Genomic DNA, 9808 nt, shown 5'->3' with positions numbered 1-9808 from the left:
TATTATTAGTTATACAGTTATATGTATAGTTATGTCTAAATATTTTAAGGTTATGCGAAATATATAATTATGTTTTAGAGGCACCGAATTTTCCTTAGTATGATCTAATCATCTTAGAAGCTTCACATGAATACCAACATTACTTCCCAGTCAAAGATAAGGAATAAAACTAATCAAGAACAATAAATTACAAAAATTAAACAAATGATTTTAATGTTTCTTTTATATTCCCTCTAATTTTTTGTGCCAAAGGAAGAAAAAGTGTTGCAGAAACAGAGACAGGGTTGCATTTTATATAAATTAATGGTTACAATGTATATGGAGATATGGATTTTTGACCACAAAATTCAAAACTATTCGGGTTTTGTAGTGGAAATAAAACCCAACCCCCATTTTTTAATGTTTCAAATATGTCAATACAGCATTTTTTGAAAGACCCAATATGACCCAGTTTTTTAAACGAATTGTAAAAATAGAAGAAAAACCCCCCTAGAAAAAAGGAATCCAACATGGGAAAATTGTTGAAAAGGGTTTTTGGGGTCGTTTGATTTTAAAACCCCGTTTTTAATGGACCCTAAGTTGGTAATTGCAAGCTAAACCGCCCCCCCCCTGTAATTTGGGTTTTAAACACAAAAACAACAATTTTAAAAAATTTAAAAAGGTAAAAATTTTTGGGAAAGTAAACATCCGCAGATGTGTTTAAAATTTATAAAATTTTGGGTTTAATATTTCTATATTAATTTGAAAAAAAGTATTTGAAAAACACGAGGCTTTTTTGACTTGAAATAAACCAAAGAACGAAGGGATCTGAAAAATTGGGTATTTCTATCGCTTTCCTTTTTCTGTCGTTACAATTTCCCCCAACCTCAAAAAAATTGGCCCTATGGGGAAATTTATAAACCCCTTTTTTTTTTCCCCGCAAACTCACTGTGTATGTTAAAAATGTATACCCATTTATCCTTTTACACATTTTCGATAGAAAAGTCCCCAAAACTATGACACAAAATGAATTTCCTTTTTATCTCGGATGATAACGTTTCTACAAGTGCGCCATAAATTATTAAACTTTTTGTACAAATTCTAGTATAGGAGGAAATACCCGTCCATCAGAAACATCGTTGTGTTGTGTCAAATTTTGCTTAAAAAAAAAAAAACAGACAATATTTACTAATTTTTCCTACAGACAAAATTATGTCTTGAATTTACAAAACTGCATTGGATTTCTAAAAAATGATCCTATTCACATATACTGCATACTTATGCCAATCAATTGCTTAATAGTTTCTGATAATTGTAACTGTATGACAGAACTTGATATATTAGATTTCAAGATGGTTATTAAAAATGAAACATTTATGATATATTTATTAAAATATTGAAACTAATGCGTGGTGAAGCGACTGTTTTAAAACATTTCACATTGTTAAAAATACCATATTATTAAGGAAACTTTTTTTTTCTAAAGAAATATTCACAATCACAATTAAGAAGAAATCATTGATAGTGTAAAGAAATATGGACTTCACTTAAGTACTTAAATATTTTAATACATGGGCATGTGTCATAACTATTTGTGATGTACATTTTCTGAATTTTGAATAGCCTTCCGTACCTCAGACCTGCTTACTTTATTATTACAATATATGTCACATTTGAAATTTAAACTTGTTAAAATTCTTCAAATCCACAAAATGACATAAATCGTATTTGATATACATGCATGTATTATAATTCATTATCAAAATCCAAATAAGGTATTATTTTAGTAGCAAACTCAGGGAAACACAAGATTTAGATTATCGGCTTGTTTTCATTTTAAAATGATAAATTACTTAGACTTGTTTGTACGTCTACATTACAAGTAAATCCAAATAATTGTCATTATAGAATCCTTATTTTCTCCTGTAATACAATAAGCCTAATTTAACAAACCCTAGAAATGTATAGATCATTAGCTGCCTTTTTACAAAACATTAGAGGTTGCATCAAATGACTTTGATGAACTCAAAAGATATGAGGATTTACTGTATTTTTGTTAAAAGTCAGGGTAATGAAGTAAGTAGATAATTTTCATAAGATTAGAAAGGTTACTAGAGGATCATATCCATATGGTAGAAGAAAAAAACTTTTGTCTATTATTTCATGTAAGGAGATATGAAGTTTGTTTACAATATTCAAATAACATTTTTTGTGTGAAATATTCAATATAATTATAGAGTTGTTAATGTTACCATTCAAACTGACAGTATTTATTATAGATAAATACAAACAAAGTAAAACAATCAAATATATTTACATAAAACAGAAATAAAAAAAATAAAATCGTCCAAATAATCTCAAAGTGCTCATAATTACTTAAACTGTATAAACTGTATAAACACTATTATCCTAAGACTTTTGAACTCATTTCCACAATCTTGTTGAAGATAATAGTCACAGAAAATTGATTTGAAGAATTGTTTTCCTACAGATTATTCATTCGCTCCTTTTGTTTTATAGCGCCTCTTAAATAAGATTGCTCTCTATAATTTTCAAAAGATGAAAAAGTTAAGATAAAAAAGTTCATCCATTCCATGCTAAATATGTGCTAAGATGGACTTGTCTATCTTGTTTCAATCTAAACAAAAATCATTATGGGAAAATTTTCAAAATATGAAGTGAAAAGCGCCCAGTGAAGACTATGATTTTGAAAGCTGGTCTTGGTCTGCATTGGTCGCATGGGTAGAATCAGTTGCCACAAGCAGTCAATCGATCAGTAGTACATTTATATGTTATCTAAATTGTGGGTTTTAGTCAATTCTCTCAGCGGGAAAGATTTTATAAAATGTATCTACTTCTTATGAGTATTTCTTTAGTCACCGAACATGAAACTAGCATTCATAAACGTTATAAATATAACTCATATAAATTTGAGAAATCAAGGGATAGGAACGTGACTTTTTCGTCTCATATCATTGTATTATTATATATACTGGAAGAAGATTGTGTTCCATCACCTGAAAAACATACACGATGCACAGTTAATGATAATAAAGATCTAAAACATTCATTTTACCTCTCTGTAAAGATGACCAAACAAACTATAATTTCTATGTATATGTTAATGACTATGTCCATAATGATCTTAGACAACATTTTTAAAACAAATGATACGTACTTACTATCAATTACAATTACTAATTCTTGCCAATATCATTACATATCAATACCATTCAACTCGATATCATTTTATATTTCAAGTACCATTTAAGTCAAAACCATTTCAGTATCATTCAAATCAATGTCATTCAATATTAGTATTTTTCAGGCTAATAGCACTTTTAAGTCAATGCCGTTATTTATTTATAGGTACCATTCAAGTAAATAACAGCAGCAACCATAGTCAGTATATAACAATACTTTTCAAGTCAATGCCAGTATTAACTAGTATTGTTCAAATTCATTATATTTTATGAATTTTTAAGTTGACATATTTAAATGTAAGAAAATACATTACTTTCCAAATCCGCTTTGTCATAAACTCCGCTTGCGCCCCTTCTTTCAAATTTCACGATTTCATAAGTCTCCTTTCTTTGAACTTGTCTGAAATAAATTCTATCATAGAATTATTATTATACTTCTCTGATTTCCACATATTTACTCGATACGTCTAAGCAAATTATAAAGGACAGACTTCTTTTCGATTTCATTTATAAGCCAGTTTAAGAAATGTTGATGGAGATGACAAGGGATTTATTTAATGATGATGCTGAAATGATATGAGTCTGATATTACTGCAAATCTTAAACGCAGTAGTGGAGACGATAGACGATTATATAGTGTTAGTGTATACAAAATATCCAACTATATTCGGCTTAATATACCTTCATCAGGGCTTTATTACACTAATACACACAGTGTACAGCACACAATTTCTTTATGTGTGTATTGCATAGTACCGAAAGTTGAACTGACAATCAGTCGAAAGAAAGAACACACATTTTTACTTAATAAAAAATGTTGTTTGCGGTCATATGTACTCTATTTTAAAGCAGCCATATAAATTACATGTACATGTACACGTAATGTTTCAGTATTGACAACATAGTTTTATTGGAATCCTTATAGAACGCCTTTAACAATAATATTTTATATGCTGTAAGCTCAGAACGGCTAAAGCTTTAAATGCCAGCTACTATTTAAGCAAGTTTGGTTCCGCCATCAAATTGCACTTTACCTATGTGGATTACGTTAGATGCTTTGCAGTTATTAGTTAATCTGTCTTTAAAAGGTGTTTACGTTTTTGCCAGTGTATAAACGTAGAATGCATTGGTTGAACTCAAGACAGCAAAGGTTCTTTATCTTGTTGTGCCACATGGGCCAGACAGTAAAGTACATGTCTTTACGCATGTTTATTTAAGTATAGATAGATTTGTTACTGAACAATACTTTCTAAATTCCTTACAAGACAACGTTTTAGCCCATGGACATGAAAATTTAAACTTGATATGTTGGTCAGATGGTATAAAAATAACAAAGCAAGGAAATGATAAGTCTACCTATGTAGTCAAAAATGTACTCGCACACATGTGATGATAAAGTATTTTTGAGTAAAAATAAACCGGATATTTATTAATCAATATACAAGCCATTGCAATCACGTTAAAGTTCCGTGTGTTTGTTTAAAATTCTGATCATCTTTTAATAAGCGAAGCATTTCACTCATAAACGTTCTGGAACTTCAAACTAAGTGGAATAAAACGTTTTAAAACGTTTATTGAAATAAACTTACACAGTCGGTATTATAGTTTTCACTTTACTTTGGCTAGATGTTGTCCTGGCTAAGCCTACAAAAATTATAGGGTTCAGTAGTATGCAACACTAAGAGTAAGAATGGCAAAAGGTCATAATTATTTGAAATATTTATTTTGAAAATATTTTATTTAATTTAATTTCAAATTATTAAATGCAATGTTGTTACATAACTTATACAGTTATATGAATATCTTGGCATAGAAATGTAAAATGGTTCTCAGAACTTTCAAACAACATTAACCATTTATTAAAATCCTATATAACTCGCAGCAATACATACCGTTTTTATTGTGAAGTTTATATGCGCATATCCCTACTGCAATACTTATTGTTAATCCTTGTATAGCAATTAAACACACAATTGCAATGTCATAAAACGAGTTGTCTGCAAGAGAAACCGTAATACATCCTTACATCATTTACGGCTAACGAAGGTCTGATATAGTAAGGGCACGGACAATTATATAACTATGATGACATATAAATCATGTATGTATTAGATAAATAATTGTAATGAATAATGAATGAGTGTGTGAAGTTTTTACACTTAGTTACCAAATGATAAAAGATGTGTTACCTCTGAAAAAATCAAAATAGGTAACAAATTACATTTGTTCTCCTGGAATTCATGTTTTTTTTCTAAAACATTCACAAATATCAATTTTACAATTAAGACATTACAGAAACGTTCATATAGCAATTACCTATGACAAAAATACTGATTGTCTGATTTAATGTCTGCCCACCATATCTTGATACGGTACATGTGTATTCCCTGTGCTGGTAGTTGATACCCTTCCTAGACGTAATATTGCTCCTATACCATGTTCTCCCCAAGAAATGTTACATGATGGATTACATTTAGAGGTACATGTTACGTCAGGCATGATGTCATCACTGACCAAATTATAGTGTATCTTTCTTGGTATAAGTGTGACAGGAAAGCTGGGTCCATCTTTATAAATATTGAATGCAAATATTTCAAACAATTATCTTCATTAAATTAATGGCAAAAATCATTAACTAATTTCATCTCTCTTGAGAAAATCAATGTATTTGTTCACATTTAGGAGAACGAGCAAATGCATCAACAGGTTTGAATATCTGGAGACAAATGTTTAGTGGTTAATCTAAAGTTTTTTGGTTTTTTTTGACACATGTTTTTAGTAATAAATACACATATATACATATTATAAACATTATAATTATGTGTTATAAAATTGTATACAATAATCAACACTTAGACAATCAAAGTTTCGATTTTTAAAAAAGGAATGAATTGAAGGATTTAATTGAATGGTATTTTGTACATTATATTTTCATTTATTAAGAAAGACAAAAAAGCAATATTAACTTTTTTTACGTATTATTTGTCTTTTTGTTTAAATCAACAAGCAATTATCATAGTATTGCAAGCAATCCATAAGTCCCCTACCGGTAAGAGCCCAAGCAACATTCTGAAGGGCCATTGGCCATTCACTTATGTTCCTATTTAAATAAATTTGTTGAAAAAGTTCTTTAAAAGTGATCACAGGAAACAGTTTTTATGTACAGGACAGACAGACGGACTGAAGGACACTCTAAAGTTATTTTTTAAACATCCCCTGTTATCAATCAAATATAACATTTTTAAAATCCTATCATGATTGAAGAAGTTGGAGTAAAAATTACCAATTTCTCAAAAAAAAAAAGTCTAAGTTCAAAAGGGGCATACTTCTGGCAGTATTGAACACTCACACAAATGTTGAGTGATAATATAAGAAACATTTATATGAAGTTTGAAGTAGATACATTCAGAAAAAGAAGTTATTAAAAAAAAACAATGTTTTTTTCATAAAAAATTTTATGTTCAAGGGAGGTAATTCTGATAAATTTTGTGCTAGAGTTGTAAACCTTGTCACATATGATGTGGTTGATGACAAGCAACTTATATTTAAAGTTTGAAAAAAATACCTTAAGAAAATAAAGTATTTATAGTGAAAAAAACTTAAAAACTAGAATCAGAAATCTTGAAATTCAGTCTATTTGTTGCCATAGCAACCAGAAATTTTCAACATAGGAAGATAAGAAAAGGATGTGCATAATTTCCATACTTCCATCTACCCATATGTCAAGTTTCATAAAAATATTTTCAGTACTTTTGCGTTATCACGGGATCCAGGTTATGTGTAAAATTTGCCATATTTTCAGTCTATTTGTTGCCATAGCAACCAGAATTTTCAACATAAGAAGAAAAGAAAAAGACGTGCATAATCTCCATACTGCCATCTATCCATATATCAAGTTTCACTAAAATATTTTCAGTACTTTTTGCGTAATCGCGGGATCCAGTTTTGTGGACGGACGGACTGACGGACGGACAGACGGACGGACGGACTGACGGACGGACAGACAGACGGACGGAGGGTAAACCTAAAGTCCCCTCCGGTAAACCGGTAGGGGACTAATAATCTAAATGATACATTTTGTTGAAAAGTATATCTTACATCTGACAATCAACGTTTTATTGATTTCGATGGCAATACCGTCATTCAGTAATGCGCGGTACGTAATATTCTTTCCGTGTAAACCTTTATTCACACTTGATATCCAGAAAAGATCATCTTGCTGAATACAAGTTGTCATTTGATCGACGGATATACCGTCAATTAACAGCACCATTGATACATTCTCCAATAGACGCCGTATAAGCGAACCATGTGGATGTACATATACGTTGACCGGTTCATGCTCTTCTTGAAAATCAATTGGTGCAATCGTTATCTCTGAATTATCATAATACAAAAACGTATATTATATAAAAACGCATTTTAAAAATGTTATCATCGTCTCCAAAACTGTGTTTATATATCATCATCAATAACATTATCTTTTATATCTGCATTTTATATTGATTTTCTTTCATACATTCATTTTTTCTGCCTTATTTTATTTTGTCCTGCTTTATTCCTTTCATATACTTTGATAAGTTTCATGATACTTTCATAACTGACATGATATTTTCACAACTTTACTGCAACCGGCAGTATTTGGATAGAAATTATTACTTTTGAAACAATAAACCTTTAACAATTAACTTCCAAGTTTGTACATTTAATTTCCTAACGCGTTAAATGTTACACCTGTTTACAGTTTTCGTTATTCTCGCTAATGAAAATCAAATCTTGATTTCTTTAGATATCTTACCTTGAAAAAAACACAAATTAGGTTATTATTCAAACATTGTATATTTATTATTTTCTCGATTTTTCATTGTTTTGTTTCAGCTATACTTACGCATGATAAAAACTGTAAAGCAGGTACGAGTTTGAGAATATAAGACGTATGTTCCATTATCCTGCATGCTAACGTTATATAGGTCAAATCTGATGCCGAGTAAGTTGTCAGAATAAAGCTGACTGTAAATGCTGACTCCATGTTGCGATGTATGATTGTACTCCTGTATAAACGACTGATTGTCGACAGTAACATTGACACTGAATATGTACATGTGTGAACTTAATACCTTTTGAAAACCAAACGGTTTGTTTAAAATGTCTCCAGTTATGTTTACCTGAAAATTTGCGGTTGTTCCCTCTGGGACAAACATTGTTTGATTGCTGTTGCACACTACAAATATACAGAATGAGTCAGTATCATATACATATGTTTATAATAGAACAGCTTTAAATCTAAAATTGTTGAAGTTAACAATTTGAAGATAAAAGTAATTCTAAGCAGATTTGCATATAAACTGCATAAATGTCGGACAAGTTCATACTGGAATTGTAAGCACTTAATCTACTTGATACTTAATCTACTTGATGTATCATAACTTAAGAGAAGTTATATGATATACGTCAACCAAGCACTGTGTTTTCAAAGCTTATAAAATGATGATAATATACATGTATTTACTTATAATACACCTTGTTTATGAGTTGTTTGTGGTAAAGTATTTATAAAATAAGCATTTAGATTTAACTTAGAAAATTCTGAAACAAATATTATCGTTTAGTAACTATACTGATGTGAAAAACTAATGCAGTTACATCTAACTATTTGGCTTTACTTCGTTTCGTAATAGCACACATTTTCGTTTAATTTAAACTGATAGATACAAATAAAAAAGCGTTAAATGCTAAATCTTCTGTATAGATATTTTCCATATGAATGCATATATAGCCATACACCGTACCATATCCGTCCATTTGCGTAGCAAAAGACAAAACACCGCAAAAATATATAATCCAACGAAAATAAAACAACATAATGTGATGATATTTCAATAATATGTTATTCGACAGTATTTCATTATATCACCGTTTAATTGTACTCCGATACCTTGCTCAACACAATTTATATTAATATTGAATTCAAAGAAACGCACAATGTACAATAGCCGGAAATAATTGATGAAAACAACGAGTGCAAACACGGAAATAAAAATTGTTGTACGTGAAACATTGTAAAAATCTAATTCACCCTTTATGTACGTTCTACTTCCCATTTTATAATGTATTGTTTAATAATAATGTGCATGTTCCTATGTGTGCGTGCACGTGTATGTATTTAAAACAATGACGTGAACTAATATAACGGATATGAGTGTGTTTCCATAAGCTTAAATTTTCCGACACAATCGAACTAAAATGAATCAGCATAAACTAACTAAAATCCAATTTTCGCGGATATTATAGTATCAATCAAATATTGTAGACACAACAAGAATAATCAAACATGTATATGTTTCTACTAATATGCTATAAGATAATTTTCTGTAATGGTTGTAATGAGAAGGTTAAATTTTGATATGATTTTTCTAATGCAATAGTAGGTTTTTAATTTTAAATGAATAGAAACATGCTCGTCAGTATGACCTTTAAGAGACACAACTATTTGCATAATAGATTTATTGTAATCATTTTCCTAAATGATTTGAATTAAAATGCGATACTCGTGAATTTAAAATTTCCCTTGAAAATACTATTTTTTATACATGGATTAAATATAAACTGTTTACAAAAATAAAATA

At 29.6% G+C, this 9808-nt stretch overlaps 1 protein-coding gene across 1 annotated transcript; it reads right to left on the bottom strand.

Moving 5' to 3' along the window:
• Positions 1 to 2577: 2577 nt before the first annotated feature.
• Positions 2578 to 9164, bottom strand: LOC132759570 (uncharacterized). Its single transcript, XM_060751382.1, has 8 exons — positions 8972 to 9164; positions 8071 to 8403; positions 7281 to 7559; positions 5499 to 5749; positions 5075 to 5179; positions 4772 to 4826; positions 3497 to 3582; positions 2578 to 2996 (listed from the first exon to the last, which is right to left on the bottom strand). Exons 1-4 carry the CDS (start codon positions 9042 to 9044, stop codon positions 5526 to 5528), a joined length of 909 nt encoding a protein of 302 aa, XP_060607365.1. The 5' UTR covers positions 9045 to 9164; the 3' UTR covers positions 2578 to 2996; positions 3497 to 3582; positions 4772 to 4826; positions 5075 to 5179; positions 5499 to 5525.
• Between the last annotated feature and the right edge of the window lie 644 nt (positions 9165 to 9808).

This window comes from Ruditapes philippinarum, unplaced genomic scaffold, assembly GCF_026571515.1.
Source record: "Ruditapes philippinarum isolate M1 unplaced genomic scaffold, ASM2657151v2 ctg846_1_1_1_1, whole genome shotgun sequence".
Classification (NCBI taxonomy): domain Eukaryota; kingdom Metazoa; phylum Mollusca; class Bivalvia; order Venerida; family Veneridae; genus Ruditapes; species Ruditapes philippinarum.
The sequence above is the reverse complement of the archived record's forward strand: the minus strand, read 5'-3'. Positions and strand labels throughout refer to the sequence as shown.

Coding starts and splice junctions, on each gene's coding strand:
- LOC132759570 (XM_060751382.1), bottom strand. CDS start 9,044: ATGTTGTTTTATTTTCGTTGGATTATATATTTTTGCGGTGTTTTGTCT. Junction 8,404..8,971: donor TACGCAAATGGACGGATATG/GTACGGTGTATG, acceptor GTATATTTGTAG/TGTGCAACAGCAATCAAACA. Junction 7,560..8,070: donor CTTTACAGTTTTTATCATGC/GTAAGTATAGCT, acceptor ATGATAATTCAG/AGATAACGATTGCACCAATT.